This window comes from Alligator sinensis, unplaced genomic scaffold (genome assembly GCF_000455745.1).
Source record: "Alligator sinensis unplaced genomic scaffold, ASM45574v1 scaffold953_1, whole genome shotgun sequence".
Classification (NCBI taxonomy): Eukaryota; Metazoa; Chordata; order Crocodylia; family Alligatoridae; genus Alligator; species Alligator sinensis.
The window spans coordinates 134,149-152,149 of NW_005842365.1; the positions used below are offsets into that span (position 1 = coordinate 134,149).

Sequence of the window (18,001 nt, forward strand, 5' to 3'; positions counted from 1 at the left end):
AGTGCGGTTAGCTTTCCTGACTGCGTCCCCACATTGGCGGCCCATGTTCATTTTGGAATCAATAATGACACCAAGATCCTTTTCTGCCTCTGTGCTGACTAGAAGGCAGTTCCCCAGCCTGTAGGTATGCTGCTGGCTCTTCCTCCCTAGGTGCAGTACCTTGCACTTGTCAGTGTTGAATCCCATCCTGTTCTCATCCGCCCACCCCTGTAACCTGTCTAGATCTAGTTGCAGCCTGTCCCTCTCCTCCAGCGTGCCCACTTCTCCCCACATTTTAGTGTCATCCGTGAATTTGAACAAGGTGCTTTTCACCCCCTCGTCGAAGTCGCTGATGAAGATGTTGATGAAGGACCGAGCCCTGTGGGAACCCACTGCCCACATCCCTCCAGGATGAAAAAGACCTATCCACCACCACTCTCTGGGTGTGGCCCTCCAATCAATTTGCAAGCCATCTGACTGTGTAGGCATCAACGGCACAGTTGCCTAATTTCTTAATGAGAATGGGGTGAGAGACAGTGTAGAAGGCCTTGTAAAGTCCAGAAAGACTACGTCCACAGTAACACCTGCATCCAAGGATTTTGTGACCTTGTTGTAGAAGGCCACCAGGTTGGTCGGATAGGACATGCCTCGAATGAACCCATGTTGGTTGCCCCTAAGCATGATCTTCCCTGCTGGTCCCTCACAGATGTGCTCCTGGATAATTTTCTCAAAGAGCTTCCCCAGGACCGAGGTAAGACTAATGGGCCTGTAGTTTACTGGGTCCTCCTTCCTCCCTTTTTTGAAAATGGGGACCACAGTGGCCCTTTTCCAGTCCTCTGGCACCTCACCAGAGCACCATGAGTGCTTGTGAAGCTGTGCCACAATGACCTGTGCTAATTCCCTCAGCACTCTGGGGTGGAGATCGTCAGGACCTGCTGATCTGAACATGTCTAGACCCACCAGAAGTTCCCTGACTAGGTCCTCACTGACTCTGGGCCTGGCAGTGCCTCCCCTGGGTCTGTCGGGGATCCCAGTGGGGGGAATGCCCTGGTCTCTGCTCAAAAAGATGGAGGCTCAACAAGATGGTTTTAGTTCTGTTTGTTTGTTGTTTACATGCTTGTTCATTGTGTTGCTTATTACATTCACTGTTGAGACAAGGTTGCCCCACGTAAAACAAACTGGCTGAAAACCCTGAACTCAGAGCTGACTGGCTATGATAAGGAAAGTAGATGAGTGACCTGCTTACATGTGATGGAGAATGCATACAGTCTAAACCTACTCAGAACCATGGAATCAGAAGTTCTGTTAAAATGGCTAGAAGGCCTGCACCATCAACACCAGTAGCTATAGCAGAAGCTAAAACTATAGCAGTAGCAATACCAGTGGAAGCAACAGCAGAAGCAGTTTGTGTAGTATGTTCTAGAGGGGTGGGCAGGCATGCGGCATAGAGCCCCTCCGATAGAGACAGCCAGCGCTGCACTAGGGGTGAGGAGTGCAGCCCCAGCACAGCCTGTCTGGCCCCCTCTATTGCAGGGGCTCAGCGTGGGATGCCGGCAGGTCCTGCACTTGCAGCAGGGAAGCCCCCGCTGCACTCCATGTGAAAATAGGGGGTGGTGCTCCCTCCACTCCTGGCAGAGCGTGGAGACCTGAACAGCAGAGGGCAAGGAAGGCAGCAGGCTCCAGTGTGGGGATTCCCCCACTGAGTGCAGGAGCTGTAGGCGTACGGTGCAGAGCCCTGGTAATAGAAGCTGCTGGGCAGGCTGCACTTCCCCCACCCCCACGTGCAGCGCTGGCTAGAGCTGCACCCCACCAGGTGCCTGCATTGGCCACGAGTGCCTTGACCTCCCTGCCTGCTACTGTCAGACAGCACAGTCTGCATGCCATGGGGAGAATGTGTGGGGGGGGTCCCTATACCCCCCACCCTCCCTCATACCCCACACACCCACACCTTGTGCCCACAAACCCCATCAACATATACATACAGCCCAACATACCCGATGGCACCCTACACAGCCAGACCCTCTCACACCTCCACACCCCACCCCACACACACCCCAGACCCCATTATACAGACAATATAAAAGTGACAATTTATTTTTGAGTTATTATGAAATCCCTTCTATATACAGTACACAATCACAAGTCATGACAAATATTTTTAATTTTATTATAAAAATATTTATAGTAGGTGTTTGACTTCTAGTGTATGATTTGGTGTTTTTCTTATTCTAAGATGGCAACCCCTCCTCCCAAAACGAGTATGGGCGGGCAGCGAGGGGAGGGACTTTCTGTGGCAAAGGTCAGGGGGCAGGACTTCTGGTCCCAATGTGGTGAACAGGGCGAGGGGCAACTGTCAAGGTGCGGGGCTACCTATGCAGCCCCTGACAGCTCACCAAAACTTGTTAAGCGGCCCTCCACCCAAAATAATTGCTCACCCTTGTCCTAGACTGTGAAAAGACCCTTTCACAGGTTGGTGTGTCACCCTGTTCTGATAGGGGAGGGTGAATTACTTTGAAAAATGGGGCTGGATGATGACCTGGGAGCTTTTCAGCAGGTGGCTGAGACCTACCACTGGCTGCAGAAAATATGGCCTATTAAAATATCACCCTTTTAAAATGGGTAAATTCAGGCAGCCTAGTGGAACCTTAAGGCTGCTTTGGTCAGGATCATAAGACGGTTAAGGCTTCTATATTGGACCATCTGGGTCTAACAGAGGAGGCAAACTAGCAAAGAATTAGACAGAAGGCATTTAAATCCTGACACTCAGCCTTGAACCACAGTTCAAAGGTTGAAGGACTTCTATACGCACTGGTTAATGTTGGAGTCATGGTTGATATAAGAAATAGTGGACTTCAGAACAGTTTTGTCCCAAACTCTCAGTGGGACTGCAAAAGTGGACTTATCAGCAACAGATGTCCACTCTGCGTGAGGCCACCTGTATGGCTGAAAGCTTTATGGAGGTGGACCTGGATTGCAACGATTTCCAGGGGTTCAATGGGACCTAAGTTTTGGGCCATAGAAGAGGCAAGTGGAAACTTTTTAGGGGACCTTTGGCTGGGACCCTACCAATCAAGACCCTTCCTCACTCTTCTCCCAGACTGTTGCCTAGTGGACAGGCATTGATCCACCTGGGGGAGGAAGAAAACAGAACTGGCTAGTAGCATGAAATGGAAATTGGGTGGTTACCTGTCCTATTTTAAAGACTGTGATGGAGGGCTGTGGGTACACCCAAACCTTTAGGTCAAGACCATCACAGTCAGACCTGGATATGAAGGATTATGTGATGTTTGTCATGACCGACAATGTTCAAGTTATGACACTGATAGTCTTGGAGTCCAGACAGATTTTTATACATCACTGGTTTGTAAACTCAGGTGTATCATGTTAATTTTCCTGGAGCCCTGGAGAGCTTGAGAAGCATGCAGTGTCTACAGCTGTTTATTTGGAGCTAGTCTGGGTCTTCTAGAGGTCCCTCCAAACTCCAGTGTGGATCTCAATCGACAATCGGAAGTAAAAGCTCTGTTAGAGGAGTTTAAGGATTTTGTTATGATCAAAATCCAGAATCTGGTTTGTTCTCTTGGCTTAGCTCTTCATCTGTGGGTAATAGCTGAACACAGACCCCTAGCAGGCACATGGCTTTGTGCCAAAACTGGGAGACAAACTGGGACCCATTGTCAGATGTTGTGGCAGTGACCGTTAAGGTGAACTACATAATCCAACCATAATTAGGCAATGTCTTTGGCAAAGGGCAGACAGGTACATGGAATCAAGCAGGCCATTTTGGTTACTTGATTCATTACTGTCAGGATTGTGGAGCACCCCTTTGATTAAAGCAGCTCCCCAATAAAGTCTAATGAAATAATGGACCATGGATAGGGGGGAATGGGAAGAGGCTTAAGGAGTCCATAGGCTCTTTGTGTGGGTCTTTTACTGCAGGCAGAAATACCACAGGAGCAGACAAAGTCCTGCACTGTTTTGTACAGGCAATAGCCACTAAAACAAAATGGGAGCTAAGGATCTTTTCAGTTCCAGGGTGACCTACCAACAGAGAGTCATGGCCCACATGAAGAACAATAAGTCTAACCAGACCTGGTGGCACATAGGACCTACCCTGAGTAAATATGACCCCTTTCTAGACCTGGTGGGGTTGTTATGAGAAGGCAGCCTGCTTTTCAGTGGGGATTTCTCCGGGGTGACAGCTTAGAGAAGGGACAGCAGATCCACCAGTGGCACAGCACTGATGACATTATGTCGCTTCAAGATGGGGCTTGGCTCTGACAGAATTTGTGAGGGATCAGCATCATACTCTGCCTTTTGGGAGAGAGCATCTACTTTTCCATTTTTAAGCCCAGGCTGGTAAGTTATTTGAAAATCAAAATGGGAGAAAAAAGCACCCAGCAAAGATGTCTTAATCAGTGCTTTTGCCTTACAGAAATATTCTAAATTCTCATGATCTGTGAGAATCTGTATTGTGTGATCTACCCCTTCAAGATGGAGTGGCAGAACTCCTCAAAGGCTGCTCTGATGGCCAGGAGCTTGTGGTCAAGGAGCTCATCCTTTTCTTCCTTCGGGATAAGTTTGCAAGAAAAGAAAGTGCAAGGGCATAAGGTCTGTTTCAGGCCTTGCAGCTGGGAAAATACAGCACCCACTGGAATGTTGGATGCATTGGTTTCTATTACAAATGGCAAGGCAGGATCTTAATGAGCTAGCACAGGGGCAGAGATAAAGACCTGTTTCAAGCTGTTAAATGCTTCCTGGGCTTCTGCAGACCAGGAGAACTGGAAGTTATTCCATAATAGCATAATAAGGGGGCTCACTACTTGGGCTAAGCTAGCGAAGTATCTATGATAGAAGTTAGAGAACGCTAGGGAACTTTGGAGTTATTTCACATTCCACGGCGTGTTCTGTTCTCAGGTGGTCCACACCTTCTGGAAGTCCGTTTGAAGGAGATACAATTAAACCAAGGGATTCAACTGTAGTTTGGTTCAATGCACACTTCACTCCGTTTGCAAACAGGCTGTGCTGATACAACCTTTCCAGCACTTCCTGGATGTGTATGGAATGTTGATTAGGGTCCTTGGATAAGATAAGTATATTATGTAGGTAGGCAATTACAAATTGGTTTAGGAAGTCTTGTAGTACATTGTTTATAAAGTGCTGGAATGTGGCTAGGGTGCTGGTAAGCCCAAAGGACATAACTAAGTATTCAAAGTGTTCATACTGGGTGAGTCTACATGAGATGCTTCAATTGCAGTAGATTAATTCTATTGTTCATTAGTGCAGTGGGAAAAACCCATGCTAATGTAGTAACACACAGCAGAATTAGTCTCCTTTGCATTAGCATAATGAAAAAAGCAGTAGTGCTGATTATGGCACATTAAAGGGCAACTTTAAGCACCATGAGTTTTAATCCTCATTAAATTAAATAGGTTTATAAAACATAAACTTGTTTATTTTGGAGTGTCGCATCATTGTTTGCATGCACTAGGTTTTCAAATGAATTAAATCTGGTTCCCGGCTGGTGCCACAGGAGAGCGGTATGGTCCAGCACTACCCTCCTGGCTTGGGCTCCCTCCCCCACCCACACTGTGCCTATGCCCCACCATGCAGCTGTGGAAGCAGGGAACCAGCAAGCCACACAAGAAAAAAAAAGTGGAAGCAATTTGGAGGGGTGAACTACAAAAAAGTCGCAGTGACATCTGGTGGACAAAGAAGCTCATTACACGTCTTTGAGTGCCTTTGTGTTTGCATGCAGTGAATCCATGGACTTGATGCTTTAATTCCTGGCAAGCCAAACTAAACCACATTGAAGATTTTTATTTTAATGTGCCAGAAAGACTTTTAAAGCATCCAGAAAACCCATTCGTGCAAACAGTCATGCAGTTGCAGCACAAGAAAGGGCAACAAATGTGGCATGTACATAGGCCCTAAGTTAGTACCTATCATTACAGGTACTCAATGCACCAAAATTATGGAGCATTAATGAACATGTAGACATGCCCAGTAAGTCCTGAAAGTGGTCTTGCACTCATCCCCAGCTGAGATTTGCACCAGGTTGTAGACTCCCCAGAAGTCAAGGTTGGTGAAGACACAGATCATCTGGAGTTGATCGAGCAGTTCTGGGATGAGGGGCAGAGGATACTGGTTAACGATAACTGGTAACCCAGTTCAGTGCCCAATAATCAACATATTAGTGGAAACTCCCATCCTTCTTTTTGATGAACAGGACAAGGACTCCAGCAGATGAGGTGGACCTATGTATAAAGCCCTAGGCTAGGTTCTCCTGCAGATATTTGTGGAGGGTGAAAAGTTTGGGATCTGATCTGGTGTAAATATGGCCAGCTGGAATTTTGCTCTAGGCTGCAGGTTGATGGGACTGTAACAGGAGCCTAGGGCCCTTGTTACCTTAAGAGATTAAAACAACTGCATGGAGAGCCTTAGATGGGAAAGTCTGATCATTAGGAGCTTCAAAAGAACAGGTCCCCAGGTGCTTGTAAGCTGTGAGTTCCCAAGCTAACTGCTTTACAATAGTACAGTTGGGGAGAGCCCTGCAGGGGAAGTAAGCTGCCATGGGGTGAAGCCAACATGTCTAATTAAAGAACACCTGTAGCCAACCCAGGGAAGTCACCTGACCAGAAAGAGGCAGTTCCTGGGAGACATATGAACCCAGGGCTTGGGCCAGGGCGGACAGCTGGTCCCTGAAGGTTGCCAGGGAAGAAGCTCTGGATCAAAATGGCTGTGGCTTGAGCTACAGACAGGGACTGTGTGGCAATGGGGACTGCGAATAAGGGGCTGAAGGCTTACAAGGAGTTAAGACCCAGGATTAGAAGTGTTTTTGTTAGGCTGCCAGTGTGTTTAGAACTTCTTTTATAGCCAATGAGGTTATTCTTTTGTTGCGTTTATCACCAGTGGTTTGGGTTTGGGATGAACAGGGGAGGTTGGAGGTCCCAGTTGTGTCTGAGGGGCATGCAGCTTTGGTTGAGCCCTGCCATGGGGGCAGAAGGGAGGGGAAGGAAGGGGTAGGCACAAACCCCAGGCAGGCAATAGTCAGGTAGGCCAAAGCCAAGTGATAGTAGTGGCTTGAAGCCAGGGAAGCTAAGGCACAGGCCCTGAGCAGGGCAGAGTTAGGTCCAGAATTAGGCCCAGTGACAGAGAGAGGTGGAGCCAGGGCCAGAGGCTCATAGCCCAAGAGGGATGAATTCAGTGCCTGAAGAGGGTGAGATCCAGAACCAGAAGCCCATAGCCCTAGAAGGGTGAGATTAGAGTCCTGGAGATGCAAGGCTAAAGCTTTGGTGGACCAGATGGGGGCTGCAGCCTAGAAGCCAGGTCCATCATGGTAGACTTAAACTAGAAAACCCAGCAAAAGAAAAGGGGTGGAGGTCAGGAAGACTGAGCAGTCTGAAATAGTTGTAACACAGCTGTACAATACAAACATTCTGTGTATCCATTGCTGCATTCAATGCATTCTGTTTATACACCATGACACAACACATGAATACTGCATCACTGTCATCATATGCAACATACTCAAGTCTTAAGAAGATACCTACACTTGGTCCTTACCAATCAGAGCTAAGGCATCAGCATCTCGGTGTTATGGGCCAGGGACTGGTAGCTTCATGTCAATTACTCAGTCCTTAGCTTTTGACATTACCACTATCAACCTTGGGGGTCAGTGTCCTGCCTAAATTAGAGTTGTTTTCTTTTCCTCATGTTGTGCTAAGAGTTTGAACACAAACCATAGAGCAGGAGGTCAACAAGCAGTAGCACCTTACCTACAACTTTAGGCAGTTTCTGGCGGCGCAGAGGAATTCGGGGTAGTTTCATGCTAATAAGACTGAACCGGCCACACAAACATCTTGGGGATTTCTTGACTGCAGCTGTGTCCTGGTTTATGCTAAAAAAACAAACAAAAACAAAAAAACCAAAAAACAAAAATACTGTACTTCAGTAGGAGACATTGCAAAGCACTGGAAAGAGCAGCTGTGCCAGTCTTGCAGGGTGTAAACAAGGGATCCTCATGGGGAGCAAGGCAGCTACACATTAACCATCCCTAGAGCTCACTCCGAGGCTCTGTAGAACTGAGCTGAAATGGGATAAGGAACAGCACAGATAATGGCAACCTAAGTCCAACAGAGAGCCTCGATCCCTCTCTAGTTCCAGCATGAAATGGGGCCCTTTGGGGCAGTAGTGTAATGTGAAGTGGGGGACATGATTTATGAGGAAAGACTGAGGGAACTGGGCTTATTTAATCTATAGAAGAGGAGACTGAGGGGGGACTTAATAGCAGTCTTCAACTACCTGAAGAGGAGTTCAAAAGAGGATGGAGTTAGACTGTTCTCATTGATGGCAGATGACAGAACAAGGAGCAATGGTCTCAAGTTGCAGCAAGGGAAGTTTAGGTTAGATACTAGGAAGAATTTTCTCACAAGGAAGGTAGTAAAACACTGGAACAGGTTACCCAGAGAGGTGGTGGAAGCTCCATCCTTAGAGGTTTTCAAAACCTGGCTTGACAAAGCTTTGGCTGGGATGATCTAGCTGGGGATCTGCTTTGAGTAGGGGGTTGTTCTAGATGACCTCCTGAGGTCCATTCCAACCCTAACTTTCTATGGTTCTATGATTCTATCTCCTCAGGACCACCTAAGGTGAGGGATGCTTGAAGGATGGGGTGGGAGGCACCTCGCTCTGGGTCTACTGCCTGTCTCACTCTGCCTGCATGGAGGGCTACAGGAAGAAGCAGGGTCAGACAGTGTGTGTGAAGCACCAGGTGTTCTAGGAATTGTCTTTTTGCAGGGCAGCAGTGAAATTTTCAGTCTTCAGTCCTTCGCAGTGAAATTGACTGCTGCTGGCGGGAGAATTGATTCAATTTTTTTGGCACTGAAATAAGCATTTGCCCCACCCTCTAGACATGGGTTTGGGCATCAGGAAAAATGGGGTGAAAGTTGGCAGCAGCAAACTCCATTGATACTCTAGAGAACTAGAATTCCCTGCATACCTTGCATCAACTCTGTTGCTTATGTTCCTTTGCCTGCAAGTCAGATGGTATGGAAAAGGAGGGTGGGCAGGAAGGGTGAATGACAGGGTTTCCAACCCAAGAATTTTTTTTCCTGACAATCTGCAAGCTTTTTACTGGCAGCCAAACATTTTTACTGATACATATGTTTCACATAACATAATGTAACTCTTTTGCTAGCCCTTCCCCTGCTTCCAGGCTCCAGTTAAAAGGGCTGAGTTCAAATTTAGGGATTTAATACTGATGATAATAAAAAAGTAAAACTGTTTGGTTGTCAGCAGCACATGGCTGAGAGAATGCTCTCTGCAGATTCCTGCACTCCCACTAAGACATTATGTGGTGCTGCTGTGCTCTGTCTGTCCTGTCAATGCTTCAATCAAGCTAAGCCTGTTTAGTGTTTTTAATGACAGCAATTTTTTAAAAAATGCATTTTGCCAAGAGCAATTTTTAGCCAGATTTATTTTATTGACAGTATATTTACCGACAGTTTGGCAACCCTACTGGTTAATAGTCTACCAGTAAGATGCAACTGATGACCAGTAAATAGGGGTGGAGCTAAAAGAGTGATAAAAGCTCCAGGAGGTGAGAAGACTGCTCAGTGCACATTTTTTCCATGCTACATCTCTGCTTTAGGATGTGCACTGTGCCATTTGGCAGTAGAGCCCCTGGTAGGGTGCAGCAGGGCATTATGACTTTGATTCCCTATAGACATTAACAGATGTGTTTGATCTGTAGAGAAAGGACTTGCCCCAACAATTAAATGTCTGCATCTGGCCGGGCAGCTCACAATGCCTCTGTTCTGCCCTGCTTGTGAGGCAGTTAAGTACATTGTTAAATGCAACTCTAATTGCTTGTTGCCTAAGACCCAATAATCTACTGCTAGAGTCTGGCCAACTCAAGAAAACACCTGAGGGAGATTATTAGAAGTTTCTACTTAGTGATTTTCCCTCTGGTACTGTATCCCTCCTCACATTACCACCAGTTCCAAATCTCAGTTCTTGGTGCATGAGGCCTCCAACCTTTCCACTCCAATCCAAACTGGGACACAAGTTACAGGTATTTGTTTCACAAAATGATGGCAGAGAAGTGAGTACCTTACCATACTGGTACCTTGTCTCTGCTGCAAAAACCTTGACACCTGTTCTTTGAAGCCAATCCTGTGACCTGCCACCCCTTGTGCCTAGAGAGAACTCACCATCACTATTTACATTTTTAAATAAAAACTAGACCCGTGCTAAGCAGCAAGTATTTGCTTCAGACTTGGATTCAGCTGATTTGGGGGACAGTGATTCGATTCAGTGATTCAAATCACTGTCCTGAATCTATTCAGGTGAATCAAACAGGCCCCATCCCCTGCCCGCTCTCCCAGCCCCGTCAATGGCTGCCCTACCTGGCCCCAGCATACCGGAACTTTAAAAAAAAAAAGCCCCACACTCACCAGCTGCTGCAGCAGCCATCGGGGCTTCTGGAGGCTCATGGTAGAGCCCCCCCCCCCCCCCCCCTCCACCCCCCCCCCCCCCCCATGCAGCACAGGGCAGTGGGGGGCAGTGGGGATCACCCCCCCACCTGGCAGGAGCTGGCGAGTGCTGAGGCTGGGCAAGGCACCCATTGACCCAGGCAGGGGATGGGGCCTGGTGGGGGTCCCCCCATGGTCCCTTCCCCCCTCCTCCAGCCCCCACCCTTCTTACCAGCACGTACTCTGGGTCCAGCTCCCTGTGGTGGCAAGCGGGGACTGCCTGAATCTCCAAATCTCCTCCAAATCTTTTCCAAATCAGTTCAGAGACTTCGGATTGAATTGGGCCTTTTTATTGGTCTCCTAATTTGATTCGGATTTGGAGATTCGGCTGCCAAATTGGGCCGAATCTCCTTCGAGTCAAATAAGCAACCGAAGCTTCACACAACCCTAATAGAAACCTAATTTATAGGCCTAGACCTCTTTCAAATCCTTCTTTAATGCCCCTGTCTGCTGTGCGGCCTGCAAACATCTACCTGGAAGTGCTTTGGCTGGGACAACCTACAATGCTGAAACTATATACGTATGCAAATATTTCCCTTCATCTGACTACACCATCACCAAATGCCATATGTCACCATTCCCATGCTGTGAGCTTTTTGATTTACTAGTGCATACGGAATGCATCATTCAGGGCCTCCAATTCCATAACAAAATCCTTGGAAACAATGGAAGCCACAAATGATCAGAAACCACAAGTACATCTTGGTCTAAATTTCTGGTCTGGGGATGTAGAAACTTCTCAATATTATTAAAAATGTTGAGGAGGAAGATGTCATAAGATATCACACGAGCAGATGGCTGCCTGAAGTCAGATTCCCATGAGAGAGACAGCAGAATCAGCAAATTACTCATCTCTGATCCCCTTAAATTCCCCAAAGCATTTTCCCTGTCTGTAGAATGTGTACTTCAAATTAGGGAACCAATTTGAAAAGATTTTTCCCCAGAAGAAATTTAGTGGAAAATGCTCATTCAGAACAGTTCACAGGGTCTTCCGAATCAAAGATAGCTGCTGCATGTAAAACAGAACATTATTGTCATCACTTCCAGATGAGGTACGGGGAAAGCTGATGGCCACATAGAAAAGCATGTATGGTACATAAGAAGAATCAACTTCCTTTCTCAGGTCTGATCTACGCCACGAAGTTTTGTTGACATAGCTATCTTTCACAGGTTCATAGTTGGTAGGGTCGGAAGGGACCTAAGCAGATCAAGTCTGACCCCCTGCCATGGGCAAGAAAGAATGCTGGGGTCAAATGATCCCAGCTAGGTGATTGTCTAGCCTCCTTTTGAAGACCCCCAGGGTAGAAGCAAGCACCACTTCCCTTGGAAGTTGGTTCCAGATCTTAGCCGCCCTGACTATGAAGTAGTGCTTCCTGATGTCTAGCTTGAACCTACTCTCAGTCAACTTGTGGCTGGTATTCCTAGTTACTGGGAGGGCTCAGGGGAACAGGGACTCTCCCGTTCTCCGCTGTCCCCCCTTGGGAAGTTTATAGACGGCCACCAGATCCCCTCTCAGCCTTCTCTTGTGGAGGCTGAACAGGTTCAGGTCCCGTGGCCTGTGCTCGTAGAGCCTGCCCTGCTGCCCCCTGACCATGCGAGTGGCCCTCCTCTGGACCCTCTCAATGCTAGCCGCATCCCTCCTGAAGTGTGGCATCCTGAACTGGACACAGTACTCCAACTGCAGCCTGACCAATGTTGCATAGAGGAGGAAGATCACCTCCTTGGACCTGCTTGTGATGCGTCTGTGGATGCATGACAAGGTACGGTTAGCCTTCCTGACTGCGTCCTCACACTGGCGGTGCATGTTCATCTTGGAATCAATAATGACTCCAAGATCCTTTTCTGCCTCTGTGCTAATGAGAAGGGAGTTCAGCAGCCTGTAGGTATGCTGCTGGTTCTTTCTCCCTACGTGTAGTACCTTGCACTTGTCAGTATTGAATCCCATCCTATTCTCATCCACCCACCCCTGTAACCTGTCCAGATCTAGTTGTAGTCTGTCCCTCCACCCAACCCAGCTGAAAGCAGTGACTAACAGGCCTGGGGGCAGACGTGGAGGGTCAGGTGACCCAAGAAAGGACTTATAAGCACAACAAGAGTGGCAGTCTGGCCATAGGAGTTTTAGGGGGCAGAGTTCCAGCAAGGAGCTAGGCTGGGTGGCTCAGAGGAAGGACTCTGAGCTATAGTGTGGGCAGAGGAAACCCTGCATCCTGAACCAGGAACAGATAGATACTGTGGGTCCTTTTGGCAAGGGTTTCCACAGAGCAAGATTAACCCCAGAGGGGGAACCCTTTGTTTTGGAGTGGACACTAATGTTTTGGGTTTTGTTTTCATTTAGACCAGAGGACCAGGTTGTGGTTGTAGGGGCAGAGGAGGCTACTGAGCCAGGTGCCGTGGGGTGCCCCATGTCCTAGGCACTTTTGTTGGCAGAAGGATTCTGCTGACACACAGCATAGACTGATGGTGCAAATCCAGAGCCCACTGAAGTTTGAAGCATAGCAAAGACTGGGGCATGAGCCCAGAACATGCAAGGGAAAGACCAGGGGCCAAGCAGCCCAGAGCCAGGACAGCATGACTAGAACTAGGGCCTGGGAGCTTGAGGGGCCCAGTCAGAATGAAGTGGGACAAGGAGCCTCAGCTCAGACAAGGGCCTACAATCCAAAACCCTTTTTGCCCTCTTGGGCACGGGTAGCCAAATATGGCCTGTGAGACATATTTGGGCCACTGAACGATTTTTTTTTGTCTGGCTCACAGTGGGTCCCTTGCTGGGGCATTCCCATACTGCTGGATCTAGCCCTGGCCATGCTGGCTCTGCATGGCTGGAACAGGTCCCAGCCAGACCACTGGCATGTCACTGGATCTGCCTCAACTATATGGCTGGATCATGCCCCAGCTGGGCTAGCCCCACACAGAGGGATTGGGATCTGGCCACACCTGGCCCATGTGGCTGGATTAGGCCATGGCTGGGCTGTTCCTACATGGCTGGATGAGGCCCTAGCCAGATTGTTGCTGTGTGGCTGAATTGGACCCCAGCTCCAGCCTCAAACAACTGGATCAGGCCCTAGACCTGCACAGCTAAATTGGGCCCCAGCCAGTCTGTTCCCATGCATAACAGACTGGATTGTACTGGCCTGGCACAATTTATCTGGCCTGTAGGGTGAAAAAATTGGACACCACTGGTCTACTATAATCCCCAGGTCCTTTTCTGCAGCACTGCAGCCTAGCTAGTTTGTATCTGTGCATGCAGTTATTTTATTCCAATTACACTTGTTCTTCTTGAATTTCACAGAATTTTTTAAAGATGGGAAATATATTTGTCCTTTTCCAACCATCTGTAATCTCACTTGATCTCAATGAATTCTCAGAGAAGATAGCTAATGGCTGTGAAATTACCTCAGCCAATTACTTCAGTACTCTAGGGTTCATCCTATCCAGCCCTAATGATCTGAAAGCATCTAACTTCTCTGGAGTAATCTGTAACCTGTTCTACCATTATTCTAAACTGTTTGTCTTCTTCCTTATTTTTGCTGCTACTGGTAATTGCCCCTATTTGTGAAAATGGAAGTAAAAAAGTCATTAAATATTTCAGCCTCCCTGCATCATCCATAACTAGCTTGCCTTTTGCATTCTGTAAAGGACCTATAGTTTCTTTGGTTTTCCTCTTGCTCTTGAAATACTTATAGAATCCCTTTATATGTCCTTTACATGTCCTTTGCCAGTTGCATCTCAAATTATGCATCGCCCTTCCTGATTTCCCCCCTTGTACACTTGTGCAATACTCATACTCATCCCTAAAAATAGGACCATGTTTCCACTCATTGTAGGATTGCATTTTGAGTTTCAGCTCATTAAAGGGATTGCTGACTAGCCAGGCTGGTCTCCTGTTGCACTTCCCTTTCTTCTGTACTATTGGGATAGTTTGTGCCTATGCCCTTAAAAAGTCCTCCTTAAATATAGCCAGCTCTCCTGGATTCCTTTTTCTCTCATATTTACCTCCTAGGGTATCCTTCCCACCAGTTCCCTGATTTTGTTAGTCTGCTTTTCTAAGTCCAGTTGATGTCTTTATTCTGTTGCTCTCCTTCCTTTTTCCCTTTAGGAGCTTGAGCTCTTGTCATATTGTAATCATTGTCACCCAAGTTACTTTCCACCTTCACATTCTCAACAAATCCCTCCGTGTTTATGAGCAGTTAGATATGGACTGTGATCAAATCACTGTTTATATTTCTTCTAGATAAATGAATCAGATGGATCTCCTCGATTTTCTCTGAAAGGATGTGCTCAGCTTTCAGGGGGCTAAAATCCAGCTGCAGATAGTTAATGGTAGGGCTTTGCAAAGCTTTGGTCCCTGATTCGATGCAGCGGAGATTCAGCCTCATTCAGTGGCCAAATGTCCGAATCCGAATAAAATCAGAGGACCCTTTCATCTCTCTGAATTGAATCGGAACCCTTCAGATTGATTCAGAGAGATTTGGAAAGATTCGGAGATTCAGACAGAGAGACAGCTTTATATATTTTTTCAACATACCTTTAGGTAGCAGGGGATAGCGAGTGCTGTGATTCTGGGGCTCATGAAATGTCCCACAGAAGCACGGGGGACTCCTCAGCGCACTTGGCAGCAGACCCGGAAGTAGAGCAGAAGCATTTCCGGTCCACTTCCAGGTTCACTGGGATGTGCACGGGGGGGGGCACATACCCCCGGCTCGGCAACTGGTGCCTTCTGGGTTGGGGGGGCACCCAAGGTCTCTCTGTGGCTGATCGCCAAGATAGTGGGGCAGACCCGGAAGTGGACCAAGTACTTCTGGTCCACTTCTGGGTTCACTATTGAGCATGTGGAAGGCGCCCCCCCCGCGCGCTCCTGTGGGACACTCCATCCACCCCAGCATTGTAGTGTTCACGAGGTGTGCCTGGTACCTTGAGGTATGTAGAAAAAACATTTAAAGCTATGTCTATGTCCGAATAGCTGATTCTCTGAATCAGCATTGCACCTTCAGATTCAGCTGAATCGAATCAGGGAAAGTGATTTGAATCAATGAATCCAAATCCGAATTGAATAGGGCCCACTTCACACACCCCTAGCTAATAGTCTGGCAGCAAGCTGTAACTGATGATCAGTAAATGGGGATGGAGCTAAAAGAGGGGTAATAGCTTCAAGAGGAGAGTGCAAGGGGAAGAGAAGAGATTGTGGTGTTGAGGGATAAGCACAATGTCTGAAAGAAGACAGCAGTTTTTAGTTTTGCTTGTTTGATGGGTGGGGCAGCAGTGTCCTGCCCCTGCCCATTCTGTTGCCCCTCACTGACAAGCCACATGCCCCGTACCCCCCAGCCCTGCTGCTGCCCTTCACTTTGGATCCACTCTGGACCCCAGCCCTGCCAGTGCCCCTCACTCCCAAACAGCAGTACCCTACCCCCCACACCTTGCTGGTGACCCTCACTCCCGACCCGCAGCCCGTGCCCTGCACACCCAACTCACAGTTACCTGTCCTGTCATCCATGCCCCTCACTCCTGATCCGCAGCCCCTGTCCCCCTGCCGGTGCCCCTCACTCCCAAACAGCAGTACCCTACCCCCCACACCTTGCTGGTGACCCTCACTCCTGACCCGCAGCCCATGCCCTGCACACCCAACTCACAGTTACCTGTCCTGTCATCCATACCCCTCACTCCTGATCCGCAGCCCCTAGCCCCCTGCCAGTGCCCCTCACTCCCAACCTGAAGCTCCCTGCTCTGGCCCCCAACCCTCCCAGTGCCCCTCACTCCTGATCTGCAGCCCCCTGCCCTGCCGGTGTCCTGCACTCTGGACCCACAGCCATTGCCCCCCAGCCCTGCTGGTGCCCCGCACTCCTGACCCACAAACCCCTGCTCCCACCCCCTCAGCCCTGCTGCTTACACTCTCTCTCTCTGGCTTGCCTGAGCCCATGCGGGGAGCACGTGACCCTCGAAAAACAATCAACTTGCCCACTGCTCCAAGCCTGAAGCAGTCAGTTTGTAACAGCAGAAAGCCCGGACATTTGCTCTTTTTAAAAAAACCCTGCCTGGATGCAACAGAGAGGTCCAAAAAATAGGACATGTCTGGGAAAACCCAGAAATATGTTAACCCTAGAGAAGGTAAGTAGGAGGCAGGCCACATGATGTCCTCTGTGCTCCCCCTGAGATGCACATGGAAGTCTCTCATGTCTTCCCTTCTCTCACCCCATAGTCTCCCCTGGCTGTAAGTCCCTTACTCAGCCAAATGAGCCACCCTGGCCTGGTACAGGTGGTTGCTCAGCACCAGCTTTAGCCTCGAGCCCAGGGCCAAATCTGGAGCTGAGCTGCCACTGGCCCAGGCCAGTACTTGAATGTAAGATTAGACTTTTTCCCCCCATGCTGATTGGGAGGGGGACCTCATCTTGGATTCAAGTAAAATATGGAAATTATTGGTTTGTCAGTCAAGCAGCAATCTAGGCAAAATAATGGAACAACAGATATAGAACTAAACTAATAAAGAAATAAAGGGGTGATGTCATTAATGGCAATCAACGTGTCTGTAATCAAATGCATAAATACTGAATGGCAGATAACTGGCTGAGCAGTGCCATTGCTGAGATGGATAAGGGGTTTTCGGTGGAGCACAGACTTGACATGAGTCAGCAGCGTGATGCAGTTGCAAAATAAGCAATTGTAATTTTGGGCTACATTTATAGGTGTAGTACAGGGGTGGGCAAAATATGGCCCACGGACTGGATGCAGGCCACGAGGCCATTCTAGCCGGCCCGCAGGGCCCCTAAAAAAATGTAGAAAATTAATATTTCTCTGCCCTTGGCTCCTGTCAAAAATGACAGGAACCAAGGGCAATAGGACCCAGGGCAAGCCCGGTGGGCTCCCACAACAGTGGCCCGCCTGGCCTCACCCACAGCCGGAAGCCCCAGCTGGGGTTTCTGACGCTGCAGCTGATCGCCTGTGCCCGCTCTGGGCAGCCCCACGCGGGCTGCGAGTGCCTACAGTGTGGGGCACTGGCCGTGGGGTGGGGGAGGGGCCACTCCCCCTCCCCCCCCCATGCTCAGCTTTTCCCTGGGCTCCTTCCCTGCATGGAGAAAAGTGGCTCCTCGCCCGCCCCATGGCCAGCGCCCCGTGCTGCAGGTGCTCGCAGCCCACATGGGGCTATCTGGAGCAGGCACAGGCAGCCCCAGGGGGCAGCATGGGGCGCTGGGCATGGGGGGGGTAGGGGCTGCTTTCTCCCCTGCCCCTGCACTCAGCACCACCTTGTAACCGGGCCCCACTGCCAGGCTGGCAGTGGGGCGGGTTACAAGCTGGTGCTGAGCATGGGGAAAAGTGGCACCTCGCACGCCCCATGGCCTCGCCCTGTGCTGCAGCCACCTGCAGCCCACATGAAGCTGCCTGTGCCTTCTCCAGACAGCCCCATGTCGGCTGTGAGCACCTGCAGCGTGGGGCGCCGGCCATGGCACAGGTGAGGGGCGACTTTTCCCCATGCTCAGCACCAGCTTCTTCCCTGCTGGCAACCA

At 49.0% G+C, this 18,001-nt stretch overlaps 1 protein-coding gene across 1 annotated transcript in view; it reads right to left on the reverse strand.

The window, feature by feature from the left end:
* SCARF2 (scavenger receptor class F member 2) overlaps positions 1–18,001 on the reverse strand; it is a 166,944-nt gene that overhangs the window by 43,312 nt on the left and 105,631 nt on the right. The window contains exon 9 of the mRNA XM_006029204.3: positions 7,755–7,876. Within this exon, the coding sequence (XP_006029266.2) occupies positions 7,755–7,876 (122 nt within the window). The remainder of the gene's footprint in view (positions 1–7,754; positions 7,877–18,001) is intronic.